At 31.4% G+C, this 25,271-nt stretch overlaps 3 protein-coding genes across 6 annotated transcripts; all 3 read left to right on the top strand.

Moving 5' to 3' along the window:
- Positions 1 to 420: 420 nt before the first annotated feature.
- On the top strand, positions 421 to 4,434 carry LOC114375383 (IQ domain-containing protein IQM5-like). Of its 2 annotated transcripts, none has more exons than XM_028333156.1 (9): positions 421 to 570; positions 1,045 to 1,441; positions 1,795 to 1,909; positions 2,211 to 2,276; positions 2,417 to 2,505; positions 2,586 to 2,673; positions 2,914 to 3,144; positions 3,524 to 3,625; positions 3,752 to 4,434. In XM_028333156.1, exons 2-9 carry the CDS (start codon positions 1,047 to 1,049, stop codon positions 4,214 to 4,216), a joined length of 1,551 nt encoding a protein of 516 aa, XP_028188957.1. In that variant the 5' UTR covers positions 421 to 570; positions 1,045 to 1,046; the 3' UTR covers positions 4,217 to 4,434. The 2 variants fall into 2 exon arrangements, with proteins under 2 accessions (XP_028188957.1, XP_028188958.1); XM_028333157.1 differs by having other exon boundaries at positions 422 to 570; positions 1,045 to 1,417.
- A 789-nt stretch (positions 4,435 to 5,223) lies between these two features.
- LOC114374393 (protein IQ-DOMAIN 1-like) lies at positions 5,224 to 8,391 on the top strand. 3 transcript variants are annotated; one of them, XM_028332037.1, is made up of 6 exons: positions 5,224 to 5,472; positions 6,176 to 6,308; positions 6,380 to 6,592; positions 6,938 to 7,165; positions 7,249 to 7,362; positions 7,455 to 8,391. In XM_028332037.1, exons 2-6 carry the CDS (start codon positions 6,246 to 6,248, stop codon positions 8,073 to 8,075), a joined length of 1,239 nt encoding a protein of 412 aa, XP_028187838.1. In that variant the 5' UTR covers positions 5,224 to 5,472; positions 6,176 to 6,245; the 3' UTR covers positions 8,076 to 8,391. The 3 variants fall into 3 exon arrangements, with proteins under 3 accessions (XP_028187838.1, XP_028187836.1, XP_028187837.1); XM_028332035.1 differs by having other exon boundaries at positions 5,241 to 5,472; positions 5,557 to 6,308; XM_028332036.1 differs by having other exon boundaries at positions 5,241 to 5,962.
- Positions 8,392 to 19,394: 11,003 nt separating this feature from the next.
- LOC114375309 (transcription factor MYB26-like) lies at positions 19,395 to 21,580 on the top strand. Its single transcript, XM_028333081.1, has 3 exons — positions 19,395 to 19,908; positions 20,070 to 20,199; positions 20,327 to 21,580. The coding sequence occupies exons 1-3, from the start codon at positions 19,776 to 19,778 to the stop codon at positions 21,126 to 21,128; spliced, it is 1,065 nt and encodes a 354-aa protein (XP_028188882.1). The 5' UTR covers positions 19,395 to 19,775; the 3' UTR covers positions 21,129 to 21,580.
- Positions 21,581 to 25,271: the final 3,691 nt, after the last annotated feature.

Raw genomic sequence — 25,271 nt, 5'->3', positions numbered from 1 at the left:
TCATAACTCTCCATCATCGTTATAAAAATATATATAGGAATGTGTATTACCCCCATTTTATAGCAGAGCTGAAGGCAATGCACGCTATATTTAAACTAGTGACATCAATTGGAACAGGCCCACCTATCATTTGTGCATTGCGTGTTGCGGTTAATCACAAATTTCCAATTTCCAGCTATTGGCTATTGATGTCACCTCTGGCTCTGGCCACTTTTAAGAAGCAAGAGCCACTTTTGGTTTCATCTGGTGGAACATTAATTAATATTATTCCATTTACCATGCCTGCGTCACTATGATGACCAGTGGTAAAATGCAAGAGCCATTTCGGTCAACTTGTCGTCGCGTTCAGACAAATGAAAAAGATGGACTAATTAAATAACCTTAGTTAATTAAAATTAAAACTTGTACTGTAAGATAAACTCATCTATTGTGTGCCCCCATAAATCTAAGTATCTGAGATACCCTCAGCCACGGCCAGAGTGCTTCATTTGGTGACATTCATAGAATCAGTTACCATTGTATCCTCTGTGCTGTCATCCATTCCAGCTACCTGCTTCTACTTTCTGTTAGGTCTGCTATAGTATAGTATTAAACATTTTATTCCAAGAATTGATTATAGCATTCAAATAAGCAATTAAGTGAAACCTTGAATTTTCATCAGTTTTGAAATGCTTAATATGATTCCTCTTCTTTTTTTAGTATGGGACCACATGTATAGACAAAATAATCTTATTCAAGTCCGATAGAAATATTATGGTCAAACCTTGACTTGTCATCAGTTTTGAATATTGGTTGAATGTTATATTAATGCTTTTTGGTGAATGATTTAGTCTCTGATATTTGCTATTAAATGTCTTGAGGAAATGAATTATATGTTTTTTTTTCTTCTGAGAAGTGTATTCTCATCATTTAACGGTTCTTCTCCCTGATTGCAACTTTCACGTATATGTACCTCGAACAAGTTGAGGCATTAAATGTGTCACTGCTAATAAATAATGAGAATACTGGAAAATGTAAAGCAAAATTTTCCTGATTTTTGCGTAGGAATGGGAATGTTTACGGTAAGCAAGGAAGGAGAGGTCACAGTGAACTTCAAGAACAACATAAACTTGAATGATTTCTACAAGCCTGAACAATCTACAAACTTGAAGAGAAGGAAGGTGGGAAATCTGAAGCTCCAAACCACATTCTCGTTCAAACATCTGCTTTCAGAGAATTGTGGTTCACAAGAGGAAGTTGAGGAGGACTTGTTTAACAAACGAAGCCCCACAGTTATGTCACAAAAACAAGAACTAATGTTTTCTCCAACTTCCTCTGCCCAGCTTGATTTAGCTGCATTAATGGTTCAGAAAGTTTACAAGAGTTACAGGATTAGAAGAATTCTGGCTGATTGTGTAGTTGTTTGTGAGGAGCTACGGTTTGCTCAATATCCAACTCTACTGTTGTCTTTTCTTTTCTTTTCTTTTTTTCTTTTAGCTTGAATGTGCATTTGGTACTTGAAAATATACTACTTTTTAATAAATTAATTCCGAGTTAAATTTTATATATTTGGGATTCTTAAAAATTATGTAATTTTAGTCCCTTATAAAAGATTAGAAGCACACTTTTTGTTAAATATATAGAGATGAAAAATGAATAAAATTTAAATAGTGATTTAAAAAATGTATAATTATTGGGATAAAGATAATATGTTTAAGCATTTTTTAATGTTTATGAGCCATGAGAATTCAATGATTAGTGCTTAGTGCACTTTCACAAAAAGCAAGTGTCTTAATGTTTTTTTCTCTGGTCCAGGTGGAAGGATTCAGTGATTACCGCTTTTAACAGGCGCTCCATATCCAATTTTGACTCTGATAAATCAGAAACAGCTATTTCAAAATGGGCACGAGCTAGGATGATGGTTGCTAAGGTATTCTTTAATATGAGAAGCCAGAAACTCTAATCGAATTTGACTAAGAATATATCTTTATGTACTTTGCTTCAATATTTGGGTCCATATTAATCTTCTTTGAACCATTTTCATTGCCGGAAAGATAATCTACTTAACATAATTTGACTAGGACCACAGAGATGTATTCAAAGTTTACAATCTCTTTTCAATATGAAAAAAAAAGTTTAGAATGTCTTTTCTCAAAAAAAAAAAAAAAAAAATTCTTTTGGGATCTTGTCGAATGCCAACCCCTGTACCTTTTTTTTTTCTCTGTTGTTAGGTGGGGAAAGGTTTGTCCAAAGATGATAAGGCACAAAAATTGGCACTAAGACACTGGCTTGAAGCTGTAAGTTCATACGTCTACACCTTGACTTATAAATTCACTTTTCTATAGATAATAACAATTTTTCTTAAGTTTGGTCATATGTTATCTTAGAATCCAAGGAAGCTAATTGATGGAGGCTATGGTTCCCTTATATTTTGCAGATTGATCCTCGTCATCGTTATGGCCACAATCTTCATTTCTACTACTTGGTTTGGTTTCATAGCCAGAGTTATCAGCCTTTTTTCTACTGGTAGATGCTAAAGACTTGAGGCTGAGAGAAATTTTCATCTTTGTTTTCTAACTTCTTAATTGTATCTTGGTGACATCAAGGTTGGATGTGGGAGGTGGCAAAGAAGTAAATCTTGAAGAATGTCCTAGAAGCCAATTGCAGAGGCAGTGCATAAAGTACCTTGGACCCGTAAGTTGTTTCGCTACATAGCATCCATGATTTCACGTATATGATAATACTTGTACTAATTTTGTCGTGCAATGGTTGCATCAATGACAACAAGTCTTATTTGACATTGGTACTAGTGCATTTAAGGCACAATAGACTTCACTTATAATGACTTTATTTTATGTTTTTATAAAAATTTTGCCAAGTCAACAAAATTTTCTTTATATTAAAAGTTTCGATGTTGTTGCTTGAAATTTGCAGGAAGAAAGGGAAGCATACGAAGTGATTGTGGAGGGAGGTAGGCTTGTTTATAGACAAAGCAAGGATCTTGTACATACGACCGAGGATTCCAAGTGGATTTTTGTTCTGAGCACGTCTAGAATTTTATACGTTGGCCAGAAGAAGAAAGGTCATTTTCAGCACTCCAGTTTTCTAGCTGGTGGTGCTACCATTGCATCCGGAAGATTGGTTGCTCAAAATGGAGTTCTTCATGTATGCTACATGTTTTATACGTATACACCATTGATAATTTCTATTATAATTCTGTTATTTTGTCTCAAAATTCAAGTTCCAAAAGAAAAGAAAATTGAAACCCATATATATCTTGTAAGAACAATTCTCATTTTAAAAATGTGAGCTGAACATTTGAGTCATACAACTATATATAATGTAGCATAATTAAAAGTTAGCATTCATATGAATGCTAAAAAAAAATTGTGTATATTTCTTTTAATTTTGAGTATTTAAATATGATCTAATTGTCTATATTTGTTGTTCTTATTTTTTATCATGATAAAGAGTTCTCACTTTACATGCTTCTGCATTTCATTTCTTTTATAACTGAATTGATCTTCATTTACATCTTATGCAGGCTATATGGCCCTACAGTGGTCACTACCGTCCAACAGAGAAGAATTTTATGGAATTCACTAGCTTCTTGGAGGAACACAAAGTGAATATGACAAATGTAAAGGTAAATCACTTTGAAGGCAATCTTTCCCCTATAGATTTGCCAAATTGGCCTTCAATTTAAAATCAATTTGCTGAATATTTCTTGAACCTTTATGTAATGTAATTTCACAGTTGTTGTCTGCTGCAGAGAGATCCAATTGATGAAGATGTCCCACCTTCTAATCCTGTGAATGAGGAGCTGCCATTTGAGCACATGGAAGGCAATGTGGGTGCCAGAGCCACTGCCAATAATTGTGGTAAAGAAAATGTGTGTCAGTTTGGTACCAATGTGGAAGAGAACAAGCCAATGTCAAGCATATGGAGTACCGGAGTAGGTCCTAGAATTGGTTGCATGAGAGAGTATCCAGCAAACTTCCAAGTTCTGGCACTTGAACTACTCAATCTTTCACCTAGAGTCAACGATGAAACATTTGCAGGCAAAGCACCTATTCCCTCTCCGAGGCCTAGTACAAAACATATGTCGCTTGTCAACATGGGACTTCCTAGCCCAATGGTGCATGTTTCTCCTCTTCAGGGTCTTTGGACATTCAAGTGCATAGGCATTGCTTTAGTTTTAGCATTTAAAAATTTGGACAATTGGTACATAATATAGTATGATAAAGTCACAAAGGAGCTAACCCAATATTTATTTGTTCATTTGGGTTTTTATTGGCCAATTCCTTGTGTCAGTTATAGTTTCTATTGAATTATTATTTTCCCTGCCCCTTAAATGCCCAGTTGCTTATCCAATAGTGTTAAGGGGTTGGGTTAATCATCCCATTTCTTGTAATTAGTCAAATCACATTTGCAAATATAGCCATTTTTTATCTACCTCTCTTTCCTATCTTTTGATGTGGTTTGCAAATAACGCTTACATATTGAGAGCAGGTCGTGCTTCTTGTCTATAAAATAAGACACTGACATGTAATGCGTAATGCCTTTATTGGTAACAATGGTGTGCGTATGCACTTGATTCATTAAAGCTTTTTCAAGTCAAGATTTGGTTTGTGTTGCTGGCCAAAAAAAAAAGCTGGATATTCGATTTGGATTAGGAATGTTAATATTTAGCCATGAAGCGAAGTTGACCACATTATCATCAACGAACGGTTTTTTACTTTTAAGAGTGGAAAATCTCTTCCGCGCAACACAACATGGCCAAGTGATGTGAGTTATTTGGGTCCTTAGCTCAGTACCACCCCCACCACATTCAAGATGGGAATTGAAATCACGAGGCTAAAATGTAAATCATCATAACACGCTCTATTTTTTCAGCCAATAATGATACATAAAATTATATGCCAAATGAATCTAGACCTATTAAAATTAAACCTTTTATGCTTGTTTTATCATAAACATGTAGTGTTGTTTTTTTAGATAAAATGTAGTGTTATTTTTTGTATTTTGAAAAGTTGCTCTTCTCTTCCACATAATTAGTATTAGTTGCTTACTTGGAGTCTCTAAAACTGTTTTTACGATAATCAACTATATGAAAAATAATCAATTACTCCATTTATGGATTCTTGGGGGAATCTGCATGTTCAACTTTGGGCTTTATTCTATTGGGGTATGTTGTAATGGGCTTTGTAGGTGGTAAGGCTATGAAGATGATTGATTTGAATCCTACATTTCCAAATGTGTATCCTGTACCCTCCATTTGTGTTTGAAAATATCAAATACTCTTCTCCAATCCTAGCACCTTTCTTTTGGTGCCAATTACTCCCAGAGCGATACCTCCTCTTCACCCGTAACAACAACTTCTTCTCCCACAAGTTCACCTTTTTCACAGTAGTCTAGCGAGCTCCTCCTCACAAGTCACAACACCATAGAACATCCTCCCCCTCTTCCTTCCTTTGCGCGTCCCTATTGAAGGTAAGAATGCAATCCACAACATGATGTTTTATCTTCCAAAATGACAATTCGAGAATCTATTTTTATTTTCAACCATTATTCCAGAGACATGATTCCGGAAGCTATATAGTAGCCTTACGAAATGATCATTCCAAAATATAGGTTGAGTTTCAGAATACATAAATTCAATCATTATTTTTTATTGATATTGAACAAGCATTCTGGAATCAATTTTTTACTATTATGAAACTCTTATTCCAAAAGCTATTATTATAAAACATCTATTCTCAAATGCGAAAGAACATGAGCCGTGGCGTTGTGAGGAGGGTGTGAGGGGAAGAAGGTGGCGCGGGACAAGGAGGAGCCGTTGTGAGAGCTACCATGGCAGGTTGGATGGTTTCCGAAGGAGAGAGGTGTTAGGGTTGAGAAAGGAGGTATTAATTCATTAACGGTGGTTTAGCTAGTGATAGGGTCAAATTGGAGCGTGCGTGGGAAATAAACAAAGAAAAAGGTGAGAGTTTTTTATTTTGATTTTTGAGTATCAGGTTACCGTTATGATTTGACTTTGATGGTCTTTTTCTTCCACCAACACAAATTCAAATTTCAAAACTTGCTTCTCTCTCAACCTTGCCTTAATTAACCCCAACACATCACAAACCACGCTCCATGCTCTCTCTTACACTAAACTAAAACGCCGAAAAAAAACACTTTCTCTCTTTCACAGTGCTTCACAGCAGAAGCTACCTCTCCTCTTACTCGCTCCGTTTGCTCAGCAAAACGGTTTCTTTTCTCCAATGGGTGCTTCGGGAAGGTGGTTTAAGTCACTTCTTCCTTTTAGAAAGACCTCAACTGATCAAGTAAGTGAAGTTTGTTTTATCTATCTGTTTCGTTTTGGTTCTTTGCTGTTATTCACTATTTACACAATCAGGAGAAGGGTGGTGACAACAAGAGTAAGAAGAAGTGGAAGCTATGGAGGGCATCTTCAGAAGGGTCCATGAAGAATGTTGGTGGTGGTGGTGCTGCTGCTGCATCTGATTCTTCCCTTACTTATGCGGTGGCTGTGATGGTTCCCAAAGATTTCAAGCTCATCAAGCAGGAATGGGCTGCCATCCGCATTCAGGCGGTGTTTCGAGCCTTCTTGGTAACTCTCGTGCTTTAATTTTAGCTTGTTAGTTATGCTATGAGTTTATGCTTTCTAATCCTTGAATTGTTTATTTAAATCTTAAATTAGGTCTATGGCTAGATCTGACTTTGCAATTCCAGTTTCCAAGTCCAACTTTTAGAATCAAGAGCTAGGACTTAGAGTTAGAACCTCCCTTTGAAATTTGATTTTGTTCAACATTCAGTAGATCCAAATTCAGAAAGTGGAGAGAGCCTGTGTTTTTGTGATTCAAAATCAGCTCCCAAGTGAAATGAAATTGAATTTTCATAATCCTAGTTCTTTTACTTTTCATATTGACCTTAATTTTGTTGATACACTTTGCAGGCTAGACGAGCTTTGAGGGCCTTGAGGGCAGTAGTAAGGCTACAAGCTATTTTTAGAGGCCGGCTAGTCAGGAAGCAAGCAGCTGTTACTCTGAGGTGCATGCAGGCTCTTGTTCGAGTTCAAGCACGTGTGAGGGCAAGGAATGTGAGGAATTCTCCTGAAGGGAAAGCTGTGCAGAAATTACTGGATGAGCATCACAACCACGCTGATCCTTTTAATCTAATTGAGGTAGTATCATAATTTGCCTCAAGATAATGTAACATACTGAGATGCTAACAATTAGCATATTTTGCTATGTTTAATATTATCAGCAAGGATGGTGTGACATTCCTGGAACTATGGATGAAGTTAAAGCAAAGCTACGAATGAGGCAAGAAGGAGCCATCAAGAGGGATAGAGCAATGGCATACTCTCTCTCCACTCAGGTAATCAAGTTGAGAACATACTTTGTGGTATACGATCTGTTTCTTAGGCAAGGTTTATTTGTTAAAATTATTGCCAAATTCATGTGGTTCAGTCAAGACTGTGTGCTAGTCCAAACCCAAAAGCCACTAAGGCATTGACTCCTGTCAAGCATAACAACCCAAGCAACAAGAGCTTAGGATATAGCTTGTTGGAACGCTGGATGGAGGCCAAGCCATGGGAGAGTCCAATCTCTAGGAAGAGTGAAGACCTTGTTCCTGCTTTTCAATCAAGAAGGAATGGTATGACAACTAGGATTTCAGTTAAGCCTATTATAACCAGTCAATCGACTTCATCATCTTCGGCCATGAGCTCTGAGTACATGTGTGATGATAATAGCCCTGTGTCAACATCTTATACCTCTGGATCTCTATCCTTGCCATCCACCAACACTGTTTTGGTGGAAGCAACAGAGGAAAGAGATGTTCATCAGCCAAGCTACATGAATTTGACAGAATCAACTAAGGCTAAACTTAAAGCCTGCAGGAGTTCTTCACAGAATTCAAAGAGACTTGTAATGGAGGACACAGTGTCTCACAATCACAGCACAACAACAGGCCTTATGAATGGAGATACTAGAAGCAGTTTTGATTCTGATCCTTCAGTTAACTTGTGGAAGGATTCTTGTGCGACACCTCTAAGGGCAAGTTATCAAAAACGACAAATTAGGATATGAGTTTCTGTAACAGTGGCAGATGTGTTGTTTACTTTCAATGAGTTCAACAGCTTGTTGTCCGTAGTCAAGACCTTGACAAATTAGGATGAGTTTCTGTAACAGTGGCAGATGTGCAAGTTAGGATAGAGGGCTAATTGGCTGTGTAGATAACATAAGTGGTTTTGTTTTATTTTGTGTGAAGAATGAAATAGCAAACTAGTACACTACTTCAATCTGTATGGTGCTTTGTACACTAATATATGGTTTATGTATGAATTATCTAACTCGAGTAGAAATCGAGCTTTTTATCGATGCATTGCCGTTTTTGTTTCCCACATTTTAGTGAAGTTATGGTGCTCTTTCACTCAATAACCTGCTAGACTTTTGGGTTACACACTTCTTAGTCACTCACAAGTGTTGTGTGATCTATACTTAGTCTCGACCGTCAAAATTCCATTGAACTAATAATAATGCATCTGTGCATGTGCGAGCATTTCCCACATCCATGTTTGCATTATCTAGTAATTCAATTAGAAGCTGAGCTAATAGTTTTTCTTGATTGATCAATCTAACTAAAAAATTATTTTTCCATGATATGTAAAATTAACCTTGAAAGCCTCTTTTTTTTGTGTGTGTGTGGTAAGATGAAAGCCTCTGTTGACTCTATAGTCTATGGTACTACTGTTCAATAACAGAAAATAATGCCTAATAAAATTCAACTATTCTTCTAATTCTTCCCCTTCATGGATTTGACTGTTTTTGCCCAAATAATAAGGACTGTATGTTGCAACCTGTAACATTTGTCAGTAACAGGTTTTGTTGCTGGGCTTCAATTGGGAACCAATGCACATTATAACATAGTGCCATGCTTTGCTCTCTGGGTTTCAATTGGGAACCTTTTTTAAGATATTTGTTTTCAAAAGTTTTCCTAAGAATTTTTTTTAAAAAAAATCTTTTTCAAAATAAGCTATAATTTAAACACACATTTGTTATCTTGAGTGGCAACTCTTGCTCTAATTAAATAATGATTTGTAGCTAGTCCAAGTGTCATAAATAGGATCTTTGTTAGTCTGGCTTATTAATATCTACAATTCAATCTATCATAAATAGTTCTTTTATTAGTTGTGGACCAAAATAAAAGTCATGTTTGTATTTTATGCCTCAGTGGCTCCATCACCCAACTTTTTATTGTTCATTATGTAAGTTGAATCCAAAACTGCAGAGCAGTAACTATCAATACGATGGGAAGGATGCATAAAACATCAATTCAAGATTAGAGATGTATAAGCTTTATTTGACAACGCTTATCTCCACTTAAGCAACAAGAATAATTTAATAACTAGTTTAAATCACGTGGTCCAATTTATAATAATATGTAATGATGCAACATATATGTAGTATGGTCCAGTTCCAGCCAATCATGCTTTTGCCTTAAGGACCACAGTTATCACCGTCACTATTGAAGTATTTATGCATAATTTAACCGGTAAGTATCACACAAAAAAATATTGATAGACACAAATAATACTAATGCAATTAAGTATAAGACGTGATAGATTATTTAGTTTTACTGTTATACTACATTTTAACTTAAAATTTTAAGATTTAACTTATTGATCTTTTTTTATATTTAATTTTGTATATTTAATATAAGATTTCACCTCATATTTATATTTAAATATTAATACTAATGAAACAAATTGAGTTGCAAATAGACCAAACAATGAAATGGTTCAAAGGTCAATGTCAGAAGCATGGACGTATACTGATAAGGCCATAGAGAGTATCTCCAATACAACCATATTAATTTGACTTGTCTATACTGCATGGCCTACGCGCACAAGAGGAGGGTGCTATTGGGTTTTCCACGTGAGAATATGCGCTAACAAAGGCAAGAAATCAGGATGCCACCAAAAGTTGTAAAAAAAACTTGAATGTCATTTGATGGGATTCTCAAGTGAGGGAAAGGAAAAGTGTGAATTGCTTTCTTCAAATTGGAGTAAGTGTGTAAACTTCCTTTCATGGGGGATTGCCATGAATAGAAGGAAGACGAAGTGGGGGCAGTGGGGCCCTATAGGATGCCTATTTTCTTGGATATCCCTTTTTCTGTAGGGCATTTCTAGTCTTGTTTACTTGCTTTATAAAGAATATAACGTCTCTTCTCTTTTTTCCTATTATTTACACTGGCCATACTGATAAATACTAATGTGGCCCTTTAGCTGTATTCATCAATTCCAATTATTGATTGACTCATGTAATTTCAAAGTTAAGCTTATTCATTGGTTAAGCATTGCAATATTTCCCCCTCAAGACTTTCCTTCAAGCATATAAGAGTTAATCTGCTCATTTATGAGTTCAATATCGGTTTAGCTCTTAATCATTTATAGTAGTATACTTACAGTTTATACAAGAATCATAGTTTTGCTGTCTGAATTATGTTGTGGCTATTTACCATGGTTGCAAAGGAGATATGAAGATAACTTTAGGTGAGGCATATGCTACTTTTCTTTATTTAGATTCTCGTTGTATCTCAAGGGACAATGCATCTTGATTTCTTTCCTTGTATCACGAAAAGGCCCCACACTCTCGAGAGGGGGAAAAGAAAAAAAAAAAGAGAGAGGAGGAAACCAGCATTTGACTGAAAATGACCCATACCAAAATCAATCTTAAATCAATAGAGGACAAAGAATTACATGGCATTCTTTCATGTACTTGTTTTCATATCTCTGTAAGTCAGGATAAAAAAACAAAAGACTCTGACAACAAGAGTCCTTTGATGGCTCAACAAATAAAGCAAAAGAGCCCAGTGGTATTAAATGTTGCATGTGCAGCAATTAATTAGGAATCTTGTTTTAACTAGCTGTTTCTTCCATCATATGCTTGGCATGCTCCTACCTTTTTCTCTCAGAAGCAACAAATTATAGCAACTCCATGAAGCCTGTTTCACAGCAAGAAAGGAACTTGTTCTTAGCTTTTATTTTTACTAGATATGGCATTCTTCAAAGGGCTACGTGTAATTAAGATGACCCTAAAGCCAAATTGATTGTGTTTGCTGTTGAAAGTTCAAAAAGATTAGTTTATCTAGCATACTTCTGCATAACAAATTAATTAGATCAACTTTTAATAATTAGAAATTGCTGAAGAGTTGCATTTATGAAGTTTATATGCAGATGAGAATAATTAAAACCTGGGAAGGACATGGAATGGTCAAACAGAATGAGTATGCAACAATAATAGCCAAACATTCACATGAAAAAAAGGTTGCTTTTCTTCTTCATATTTTTCCCACCCTCATTCCAAAGTGTAAAACACTCTTGCTTTAGCCTAGGTCTTAAAAAAAAAGTATTTTTTATCAACAATTATTAGTTTTACTATAAATATCAATTTAGGAGATTTGAACACACCATATCTTCCTCGATCCTTCCTCAACAAATATATATATATATATATATATATATATATATATATATATATATATATATATATATATATATATATATATATATATATATATAACAAGTAACACCAAATCACATATACTACCAGAAAACAAACCTTTTAAAAATTAAAAAGTATATAAAAAAAGAAAGAAAAATAGGACGTGTAAATTTAACAATATTATCACAAGGTCCAGTTAATTAAAAATTCAGGTGATCCCATCCAGAAAAGATTAATTAGATGACCCAATTATATATTTATAGTACTACTTTACATGGAATCCAGAAACAGGATGTAAAAGCATACTTTTGCCCAGCTGCTTTTAGTCCATCGATCGAAATGAAATGCGTACACAAAGTGGCCGGCAATTATATTCTTCACGTTGTCCCCATTGGCCTCTTTCCAGTGCCTAGCATTTTCTGGATACAAATCAGAGAAACATGCGTTCTTGGACATTTTTTACAATTATTTATTCATAATCAAACAACCATTATTTATTCATAATTAGAAAAAATTCATCTAAAACTTGTTAAATCATTCGGAGTCAAACCATTAGAGGCGGGGTTGCAGGATTTGGATGGTATGTAACAGGTCCCAAATTCTAATTTCTAGTGCCATAATTGTAAAAAAAATGAAATCAACTCAGAAATCATATATAATTTTAATATTTTTATACAAAAGATAAGGAAGTTATTGAATGTTCTCTATTTTTTTAAAATAAAAAAGGAAACATACTATCCAATATCTTAAATTAATAAATATTAATTAAGATATTTGATATGTCACATTAAATATTTTCAATTGCAATTTTTTATATTTTTTATGATAAATAATTTCTTTATTTTTTAATAAAAATTTCTTTCTTTTATTTCTTTAACAGGCGTCTTGTGGAAACTTATTAGAATCAATAAATAGGTGAATTAATTAGTACGGATTATTTCAACATAACTATGTCTCAATTTTGAATTGTGTGTAAACAATTACGTGAAATAGTTAACAAAAAAAATTACTACATACCCATGTCTATGCCAAGAAAAAGGAAACTTATTAGCATTTAACGTAAAATGTCTTGTTAATAAGTAGTATTTTAAGATTATTAAAAAAGTTGCATTATATACACTTGAGGGTCAGTAATAATACAATCTTTAACATATTCTTTATTCATTAATTAAAATTTATTAAATAATTATAAAATCATTGGTAAAATTTATTAAATAAAAAATAGAACTCACAATTTTTTTATAATTTCTAATAAATTTTAATCAATAATTAAAATTCATCTTTAAAAAGTATATTTAATAATATGTTACTAATATTTTTCTTATACACTTTATTGCAAAAATCTAATTACTTAAAAAAAATAAGTAATAAATGATACATTAGCTAACGACTTTTCTATTAAGATATTTGTTAAAGAATTGAAAATTAAATTGCTTTTAAACAAATGCTACTGTAAACAAGTGCATTGGGATTGTAACAAAAAAACAATGCATCGGGATGCGAAGGGGGTAAAATCTTCATCAATAGATCAAGTAAGGACAGCATAATCGGACTAGATATTATATATACTAATATATAATTCAAAACTTTAAGATATAATTTATGGATCATTCTTCATCTACGAGTATTTGAATTAACTCATACTGTCATTATCTAAACATACAAACTGTCATTTTCTATAACAAAAAAAAACTTATACTGTCATTATGTTATCATTAATGAGACATGTCACAAAACCCTTCCTTCGCTAACATGGATATTCAACACGGATACACACCATCGTCAAAGTTCACCATTGTCTCTCTACTACGTTGTGACATGGGGAAAGTCAAATAAGTGATATATCTCCATTAATAGGTTAAGAATCATATTATTCCCTCTAATCTAAATTGATATTTAAGATTTTTATACAATATTTAAAAAATTACTATGAGATGATTTTATAGGGGCAAATTTTATGAAAATATATTTACTCTCTTAATTTATATAGATATATGAGTAAATATTTTAAGATAATATTTCTTAAGAGACAAAGTTGAAATAAATATATTTCAATTTTTTAATGCTAAAACATTAATTAATTTATGTAAACATCACATTTAGCCTCCCTTTAGTTAGAAGGAAATTAGAGCAAAAGAGTAGATAAAAATAATTGGGATTGTTCGATAAAGTGTAGGAACAAATTTAGAGTGGATAGATAAGTCCTTTTTTATAATATATTTTTTAAGTTAGTGTAAAATTGTATTAAATTAATTATATATGTTGTTATTGTAATTATGGTCAAAGTCAGTTAATATAAAATTATGTAAAATTAATTATATTTGATGTTATGATAACAACGATTAAGATTATAACTAGTGTAGCATTATGTAAAATTAATTGGGTATCTGTTATTATTACCAAAATGGTTAAATTTATTATCATTTAAATAAAAATTAATTTCAATTTTATATATAAAAAGAGTATATATTTTTTAAATTATTATTATTAAAAATTATACATTTAAAAAATTACAAAAAGAAAAAAAAATCATCCACTTTAATAAATTTTTAGATTTTCCCCACGTGCAATGGAAATAAGGTGAAATCATCTTTGAAAACGATAGAACTTACAATTGTTCTAATATTTTTCACTTATTTTGTCTCATTTACTTATATTTTCATATTTTTTCTTTATTTCTCTTTACCTAACGACCTTTAATTTTTACTTAATTTCTTAGATATTTTCATTTTTGTTGCTATATATTACTTCATTTGCAACAAAATTTCAATTTGACTAGGATAAAAAATATTTTTTGTGTTGAATTAAAAATTTACACCATGGAAAAATTACATTTAAGATAAATCAGTTAACCTAAAAATCAACTTTATAAATGCTTTTTCAAACACACTAATTATGTAATAATGTTATTTTTTTTGTTGCATTGATATTTTTTCATTTTACTTAATAAAAATACTAAAAAAAACTAATGAGTGTCTTTTAAATATTTATGAAGAATTTTTAATATATATATAATATTAAATAAAACATGACATTTTAATTTATCATCATATTTAAAAAAGAATATTGATAGTAACATAATATTTTATTTTAATAAAATATATAAATTTTACTGAATAATGCATGTGTCATTATTTATTAAGTTTATCTAAAATGCAAAATATATTAAAATTTTGTGTTATCTGCATACATAAAATATTTGAATTTATGTTAAAATAAATAAATAAAGTACACTATTGTTTTATGAAAAAATAACTTTATACTTTACGGTAAGCCTAAATCCCGATAAGCATAAAGACAAGAATATCACCGGATCCTTGTAGACTTGTAGTAAAAAAAGAAGCACAGGTGGTGAAATTCCTTATTCAACATTTCATTCCCTACCATTATATTTGTTTTTTATATTTAAAATGAGTATTATTTTGTAATATTAAAAAAATATTTTTTAATAAAATCATAACTTATTAATATTTATTTAAAAATTATAATAATGAATTGACAACTACAATTTATTTTTAAATAAGAAATGTTTAAAAAATATAATGATTATTTAAAATGTTTTAAAGACTTTTATTAAAAAAAATTAATAAATGACAAATTTTTTCAATTTAATATTATTATTAATATCTTTAAAATATTAATTAATATTATTGTTTGTTTAACAAAAGGGATGGATCATAAAGAGGTTAAGCTATGATTAGCTTGGTGATCTGGTTAAAGTAGGAGTTAAATATTGTTTTTGTTTCTCTTATTTTGCTTAATATGAAATTTTGGTCATCCAATTTTAATATATATATTATATTTATTATAGAAAATTTATACTTATTTGGTTCCTAATTATAATTATAAGATCCTTTTATAAAAAAAATTATTTGTCTTTTTTTTATAAGATCATTTTGTAAATTTTAGATACATTAATTATTTTTTTCTATATATATTAACTTAATTATTTTCTTTGTAAACATTAATGAAAAAATTACTAGAGAGATAAGAGAAAAATAAATTTGAAATAATACTATAAATAATTAACAAATTTAATATGATTTGATAACTAAATTAACTTTTTTTTTCTCAAAGAGAATGAATCAGTTGAAAGGATATTATAACTAGTTTGGATTGATTTTCAGTCTCTTCCTAATCTGGATTATTAGCTATTTTTATTATGAGAATGGTAAAACTAGTATCTAACCTGGTGATAAAAATTACAGTTCACTTAATTCTCATTGTGTATGGGTTCTAGGTACCCTTGTATCTGTAATTAATATATTTTTATTTCCCAATAAAAAATTTAATTAATTAAAATACAAGAAATGTAAATATAATTGAGAATTAAACTTAAATTATAGAATTTTTAAAATATTAATATTAATATAAGTTTCTATTTTTAAATAGAAAAACCAAAATTATTACAAATTTAATAAAATAAGAGATCAAAATTTTATCTAAGCCTTCAAGTTTTAAGGGGAAGGCTTGAACATTACACATAAACTTGAATTTTGTTGTTTAAATTTATAAAATATAAAAAAATGTTTTATATCATGTTAATACACAAGATGTAAAGTAGTATTTTTTATTTATATTTACCTTTCTCTCCTTTTTTATTATATTACTCGTTATAGTTTTTTTAATTCTCTATTTTTCAATAGTGCGTACTTTCCATTGGGTGTGAAAAAAGGAACATTTAAAAAAAATCTTAATTTAGGTAGATATTCTAAATGTATAACGATTAAGAAACTAATTGAAAGTTTTTATTAAAAATTACAATAATGTTGTATTAAAATCACTGTGAGATGTAATAGTAACATTTTTTTAGTTTCTCTTGTCTCATCATAAAAAAAAGAGTAAATTATGTGTGGGTAGAAAATATTAAAATATATCCGTTGAGGTTTTCAATAAATAGAATTGGGCCCTTTACAAATATCTCATTAAAATAAATAAAATCCTTTTTTGAAAAACAATACAATCTACTTAAATTTTCAATTATTAGAATTTTTAAACTTTAATGTTCTAAAATTAAAAGGATCATTACGAAGGAATCTAGCTCTTTAAGGACAAATAATGAAATAATAGTCGTGCAAATTATGGTAATGGTTGTGGTCAACAAGCAAAAGGGTTGCGTCGTGGATTAGAAAAAGTTATTGTTTGGACAAGCTAATTAATTATAGCTACGCTTCATGCATCAAATTTATAATTAAAAACAAACTTCAAATTGTTGAATATAGACCATGTTTGGATAAATTTGTTCATAATACTTATAAGAAAATCAAAAAAATTATAAACTAAAATCAACTTATACATAATTTAATTTGTAGAAATTCTCTTACATTATCTTTTCTAAAAGCTAATTTTTAATCCATGATAAAATTTTATTTTATTTTTCTTTATAATTTTCTTCTCTTACATGCTTTGCTTACTATGATTGCATATCTCTGAAACTTCATTCAATAGCCGTTTTTTATAGTTGCGATGAGTTCTCTTAATTACAACCACCTCATTGTTATTCCCCTTTCAAATGCTAAGTAATATCTTGATTCATATACTTTCAAAGTTTCGGAACACTATACACTTCAATGTATCTTCTTCTTTAAGATATGACCCTGGAAGCCTTATCACAAATTTGGAACGATTGTACATTATCACGTCACTTGTCAATTAAACTTGGTTAGTCTCAATAATAATAAGAATGATTAATCATCATTGCTTAAGCATTTATTCACCTAAGTAGTCAAGCATGTCTTATATGGGTTTGAATGCGTACACCGAGCCATCAGTTATGAAAACACGATTTGAAGTATATCACAAAAAATGAGAAGAAAAAAAATTCTTTCATATAGTTGTACCATAGATACCCAATTAGATAGGTGTCATATTTTAATGGAAAAAATATTAATTATTCAACTAAACTACTTCTATGTATTAGTATATACGCTTTATCTATCCAAAATTATTTTCTTGGTGTATCGAAACTATATGAATTCACGTCAGTAATCCAATGAATTGATGATGCTAAGATAGAACATTTTATGTTAATAGTTGATAAATTCTTTAGATGCTTTCAAGATTCTAAAATAATAGTATTCATTGTAACGTACTAAGATGAAAATCGTTTTCTAAAAAAAAAAGTTGAAAATCATTGGTTATCTGTGATCTTTTTATTTTATTTAATTAGTTCCTTAGATTTTTAGCTTTGCGGGTTCATCATCACAATAGGACCACTTGATTTGTACTGTGAGATGTAACTTTTCTATTATATTTTAGAAAATAATTTAACTTAGCTTAATTACTTTATTAATCTTCTTTCTTTCTTTTCTACTGCTCCAAAAAAAAAACCTTACTCTATTTTATAAGATTTACTATTTTATTAGATTTGGGGATATGCTATAGAAACTAATATTTCACTAAAAAGGAACACGTGATAATTAAGTAATCCAACAAATTATCACTAACTTGACCGCGTTTGGTGGCAGTTTTCCAAAGTTCTTACATACCACTCTTTTGGACAGATCCTCCAAACATTTACTTCAACAAAAAAAAAAAAAAACTCTTTTAAATTAGTACTAGTTTGTTACATAAATTAATAAACAAATCTTAACACAAATGTCAAGCATTTATACCGAACCTCTTGAAGAAACATCCGTTCACCATAATATATAGAAATGCACTATAACTTATAATGTAAAAATGCGTTGAATTAAGCTTATACAAAACCCCAAAATATGTAGAAATGCTCAACAAATTATGCTCAACTGCGAGATACTAGCTTTGGAAACCCAAAATAAATAACCTCGTATTGCATATATAATTTAATTAATTAATTCGTAAATACTTATTAAAACAGAAAGGCAAAAACGTTTCTACAACGAAATAATGCACATATTACGATCTGAATGCGTAAAAAACTCAATATATTTTGATTCCTTAAACTTATATAATACTAGAATAAATCTAACAAAATAAATAGCACTTTGTCTAAAACCAACTTACAAATTTTAAACCTGCATGCTGTGGGATTTTAATTAGATAACTAGTTCATGAAATTAATTACTCCGCTGCTTCTACTTTTTTTTTTTTGGTTTTTGAACGTAAATTTATTTATTTTTAATTATAGTAATTGTCGGGCTGAGTTAATCATTTTTATTGCTAATTAGCTAGCTAGTCTGACGATGATAAGGAAAGGCTAAAAATACATGGTGCTGGAAAATAAGACTTTATATGAATAAGAGTGAAATAAATATACATAGCTTATGGAAATATATATAATTTGTAAATGTATTGTGGAGGGCCAAGTTGCTGGAAGTGCACAAACTTTTGCATTAAGATTAGAAAATAATTTGATCATAATATATATCATAGAAGGCCTTGGCCACCTTTGTCTTCCCGACCCCTTAATAACTCTACCTTTAATTTGGATGCTTTTCATTCAAAATGTATTTTCAATAATAAAACTGACATTTTCTAGTAGTTCGAGGTCATCAAATATTTACTTAAAAAAGGGGGAACAAGTTGCCTTTAGTCGTGTCTTTTAAAACGGTTATTATTTTTTTACACAATTACTATAGCTAGAGATTTTACATTTTTTTGTTATTGAATTCCAATGATTGAAAAAGTGATCCATGTGAAGTGATTAACCCTTGCAATTATACTTAGTTACCGCTGTCAAAGGGACAAAATTGAAGAGGTAATTAAATTGGTAAGGCATCTTATATATCTATATCCATAAAGTAATTAAGATCAAGTGTCACCAACCAACCCCGTTGAAAAACTTTCTTCATCTGCGTATATCGAAGTGCATCTGTTAACAGGGTGGGCCCCACGACCCTGCATGTGCGACACGTTTCCAACCGATCCCATCCCAGAGTGAGCTAACAAAGGATCCATTATAAGGCCTACAATTGTTGCAGTGTGACACTGCACATTTTAGCCCTTTGCTACAAACCCTAACTGGGCCACAATGGTATACAGCTCCCCACATTAAATTCACCACCTCAGTGTACTCACTCATCCATTTTCTGTTGTTCAGTCCTCTCACTCTCAGCATTCTTTTCACATTTTCATATAACCTCTTGTAACCTAGGGCTAAAGCTACACCCTACAACTTCCACTCTTTGTGCTTTCCTAAATCTTTTATAATTTCATTCGAATTCAAATATAATACCAAAACCGATCCTTGTTTGGCCATTGGCTCTCTACGTACTAGCGGTTTGAAACATTTGAGACTCAAAGAGTAAGTTATATATATATATAGAGAGAGAGAGAGAGAGAGAGAAGAAATTGGAGATAGACATGGGGCATCACTCTTGCTGCAACAAGCAGAAGGTCAAAAGAGGATTATGGTCACCTGAAGAAGATGAAAAGCTCATCAACTATATCACAACTTATGGACATGGTTGCTGGAGCTCAGTCCCAAAACTTGCAGGTAATTATATCACTACTCTTTCTGTATATATAAACTCTCATTTAATTTTCTTCATTTTCAGTAGTTCTCGATCCAAAAAACTTGTGAATTTCCTTTTTGTTTTTGGCCAAGGCAACTTATGAACTTCTTAATTATATGGTTAATTATTTCACGAAGTGCAGGCCTGCAGAGGTGTGGAAAGAGTTGCAGATTAAGATGGATAAATTATCTTAGACCTGATTTGAAACGGGGAAGCTTCACTCCTCAAGAAGCTGCACTCATTATAGAACTTCATAGTATTCTAGGAAACAGGTTTTCTTTATCTTTTTTTTTATAAATTTATTTTTCTTATATTTCCCCGTGAATTGCTCTTTTTGATCATGATCAAAGTCAACATTATTATCAAAAGGTTGGTTTGTTAACTTTTTCTTAACAACAGGTGGGCTCAGATAGCCAAGCACCTACCTGGAAGAACGGATAATGAGGTGAAGAACTTTTGGAATTCAAGCATAAAGAAGAAGCTGCTTTCTCATGATGTTGTTCCTTCTTTAGCCACATTTTCTGATCATATTCACGGTCCTCCCAATGGTTCCATGGAAAGTTTCTTCCCTTTAACTGACAACCCTATCCTAAACTCCCATCATCACTTAGACCAGCTATTCCTTCCCATCATCCCATCCCCAATCCTCCAAGCCTTTGATCATCATCACCATAATAATGATATCAAGATTGACATAAACAAATTTTTTAATAATAATGCCAATTTCCTACAATATTTTCAGAATCCAATGCCGGAAACAGTGCCTCCAATATCCAATACTACTATTCCATCTTTGTATGAAGAAGATGCATGGTCTTCTTTGGGGTGTGTACCTATTCATCTTAATCCAAATCAAGAAAATCAAATCATGATCACCAAAAGTGATCATACTACCCCACACTTGATTGTTGAGAAATTCATCAATCCAAGTACATGGCAGCAGCAGCAGCAGCACTCTGTGGAAGTGGAACCCCCCATTTTGCCAAAAGTCTGTGAGAGCATTGAGGATTATGTCTGTAGCATCCCATATTCTTCTTCTGTTAATTCACAAGACCAACATGTGGAAGCTGTTGCGTGTTTCACACCTGTTATTTGTCCACAAGATCAAGTGGAGTACATTGATGCCCTCATCATGTCATCATTGCCATCCTCAACAACAACATCTTCATCAGTAGTATCATTCTTCCAAGCAGACAAATAGTCACAAAACCTATCATTCCTTCAAGTTAATTGGTTGTCGTCATGAGCATTGGTTACTATATCATATAATAGGTTAATTTTATGTGTATATAATTGAGTAGTGGGAGAGAGTACTCTATTTATATTTGTGATAAGCAGAATTAATTCCATGCATTTTAAGGGGGGGAGAACATGCATATGCATTTAATTTTTCTCTTGAATTTTGGAATAAGAGGGTGAGTAGATGCTCCTATCGGCAAACCTCTGAGCCTTGCTAGTTCAGGCTCGATCTTCCACTGAACGATGTTTGCTGAAGTTCCATAAATATGTACGTCTAGGTTCTTTCACATGTTTGTCGACCAAAAGTACGTATCCGTGTATGATTATTGTTTCTTTGTGAAGTGCTGTATGTTGTATAACAATCATACGATGCATAGTTGTGCACTTTAAGTTGACTCATTGCTCCTTTGCTTTTCCTATCTCTCTTTCTCTCTCTCTGACAACGTTGAACAAAGACAAAAAACCGTACACACACCATAGTCAACTTGTTGGCACTTGAGGCCAAAGTGCCCTTACATGTGACCTAACTAGGCTAGGGTGTTTTGGCTGTCATATGACATACCATGTTATGATGTGATCGATTAAACTATTTTGTGATTGAAGAGAACAATTTTATAAATTTAGATCTGTCTCAGCATAGGTGGGTATCATATCAACATATACTTCTTTGGCATCTTCCACTAATTTTCTTTTATCTATAGTCTATAGAAAACAAAGTCCATCTATCCTCAAAGAAAGAAAAAGACCATTTACTTTTGCATCGTACTATATATATTTTGTAAGGGACCATCCTATATATTGTGAGTCGTTACATTTGCATTACCTGGAGAAAATTTGATCTCTTGCTTATAATTTGGTTAAAGTTTTAGAAAAACAATAAAGAACAAAATGTCACATCCTTTCTTTTGCTAGAAAAACGAAAGAAAAGAGTGACAAGAAAAATAAAGGATTGATCATTGAACGTTTTGTGGAATCTATCATCTGTATATATTCAGAGAAAGCATATCATCAGGTAAGAATTAAACTCTTGATTATCGTGGGAAATAATAATTATAAAATTAAACTGTATCATTATATATAAATAATTAATATTAAAAGTTAATTAGTAATTACATAATATTTAAAAAAAAACAATTTACATTTATCTTTTAGTAATAAGGCTTAGCTTTGCCATTAAACGATCTTATCATCCATGCATGATTTATAACTCAAATTTATATTATTTTTCATAATATTTAAAAAAAATTACATTTATCTTTTATATATACTTTTTTTCCTTGACTATTTTTATATATACATATGGGCTATTCAATTTTATTTAAATGATGAAAACTAAAAATCATTTAAAGATTACGTAATCACTTTAAAGGATTGCATGATTTAGTGTGTTTAACTTTATACATTATTTGCAACACATTATTAAGACCTAAAAGTTCATTAGAAGATTTTCATATCATGTCCTATTTCCATCCACGTTTTATAAAAAACTTGTTTTCCTCTTTCATATATGGTGCCTGTTTATTAAGTAGTGATAAGATCTTTGAATATTCTAGGATTATTAGTCCTTTTGGCATCTCAATAGCTCGTAATATAAACTAAAATACAGGAATTAGCCTAGCCCTAGGCCGTTAATTTAAGGATTTATTTGCAAATTGCAGCTCATATCCAAGCAAAGCAACATTGTGTACAGATTGTTGTGTATAAAATATGTATGACGTACTTAATAAGATTGTATGCTTATTTCCTCCAATTACTACTTATTCTCTCCTTCCTTGTTTCTTGTTGGCTCATTTTGTTCTATTTTTTCACTCTTCCATCTTTCGAACGGATTAGTGTGTAGCACAGAAGTTTCTTTGTTCTTAGTAAGTTATCGTTAGAATTCAGGATACATGGTTTCGCTTGATAACTTTTAACATATTTATCTATCTCTTTTCTCGTCTCTCCAGTTGAATGCTGATAATTCTTGTTAAAATAATTGTCAAGTAAGAGAAAAGTTATGTCCAATTAAGGAGGAGATATATTTAATTTTTTTATTGAATCATAATCATATTTTTGGAGAAACAAAGAAGATTTCTAGCTAGGTTGGATCGATCGGTTTCCAATTTTTCTTATTTGAATCAAGTTTGCTCGTATTAAAAAAAAACAAAAAATTATTGAGTTTGTGGAAATATAAACCTTGAATAACCCAACGGAAGTGTAAATGTTACTATTACTTGCATCATCTAAACACCAATTACGTGTATCGGTATCTTGCCCTAATACTAATAGTCATATATGCTTGTTCTCTCTCTCTCCGAATTGCTATTGAACTGATCATCGTCAAATTTTTTGTCACGTTCCTCAACATTCACTTTCTTGACTTAAAATATTAAGTCTATCATATTAGACAGAGTAAAGTATACGAGGCACTGTAGCGAGAAAGAGACTTTTGACTTATGGCTTGTATAATTGACTTAGAAGTTATGTTTTAATTAGTCGTCTAGCATAAAAACAAAACCATAAAAAATGTGAAAGAAACCAATCACAATATCTATAGTTTGAGTCACCTAATATCTGTGATTTTTCGGTTTAGACTTTGGAGTTCAACCCAAACAATCAAAGCAATATCCACCCATAATTGTATATGTGGAAACAGCAATATGACAAAAAGACAATTAATGCAGAAACAAATTTATGAGGAAGAGAAATTTTGGGTTCTCATTTGTCCTCAACCTCACATTATAAAAGAAGCAGTAGATTTAAATCAGTTGGGTGAGAGAAATGATAAAGTTCCAAACTGAGAATAGTTGTAAAGATTCCAGTGGTCTTCTTAATGTGACTTTATAGCCATTTGCTGTTTTTCTCTTATACATGTCGTCCCCTGTTTCTACTTCCTTTCCTTGTGTTTGCCGTTACCTAATAAGCACAGTGAAGATGGTGACACGGTTTTACTGTGACCATGCCAATAAGCCAATAACCTAACACGGTTTGGTTTTCCTTGTCTTTGCCGTTACCTTTATTGTTCAAAGTGGAGATTCTGATTTAGAAGAGAGCAAATAAACTATACACTCAGAGTGTAAATTCAATCACAAACTATAACATAAGGTGGTTGTTAATTTTTATAATAATTATGTTAATGATAGTTTTAATCGATCGAAAATACAAATTATATTAATCATTCATATCATTAAACTTTTAGAAAACAAGTTTTCACTCTTTAATATTAATTTTTTAGACGGTTAATCATTCAAATATCATATATGATAAGTAATTATTTATAAAAATCAAAATCAATAAATTTATCAAATGTAATAATTTATTGACAGCTTAAAAAGATTTATACATTCTTAATAAATGTATCGTTCATTCTTAAAAGATTTATGCAATATGCTGTCAATAATATCCGAAAGCATTGTACCAAATTTTTTTGTCAGAAAGCAGAAAATGACTAAAAAAGAATGAATAACGTGTTAAACGAAAAGGGGTGAAAAAAAATTAATTACATTATTTTCACAGAGCTCTACCAAACTATAATTGTGGTAACATATGGAATCTTCTGAAAGAATCCAAGTTAAGGGGGACAAAGGCCCTTTCAATCATGGAATGATTGTAGCATACCTACCCGTTTTCCTTTTTTTTCTTCTTCCTGGCTTGATAATTATCATTGGGATCAGCATGAATTTCTATCCCTTATTTGCAAATTGCAATAAAAAAGAAGATATATATACAAAGTTCTTATGCTGACAGTCGGCACCGCGTAAGTTCAATAATTTGAAGGGCCCGTAACCCATGGAAGTGGACTCATTGCTCTATTTTGACACTAGGGGTGGGCCTTATTTTCATGGCTCAGAATCTTAGAAAGTGTTCTTTATGGGCCAACCGGTCTTCTATCAGAATCATTTCATTTTATTATTAATCTTTGGAGGCCTTTCTTCGCAGGAAATTGAGCAAGAAAGCAAGGTGAGAAAATTATAAAAATAAAGGCTGCGTTTTCACACTAACCCCTTTCTGCCACATCAATCTTTCTTGATACCCCGCTTCCCCCTTTATTTGATTTCTTTGTGTTGTTATGTTTCATTTCCCCCCTTTCCAGAGCATAGGCCTCGATGACAAGACTATTAAAGGA

Source organism: Glycine soja, chromosome 11, assembly GCF_004193775.1.
Source record: "Glycine soja cultivar W05 chromosome 11, ASM419377v2, whole genome shotgun sequence".
NCBI lineage: Eukaryota > Viridiplantae > Streptophyta > Magnoliopsida > Fabales > Fabaceae > Glycine > Glycine soja.
This window is presented reverse-complemented; position numbering and strand designations above follow the sequence as displayed.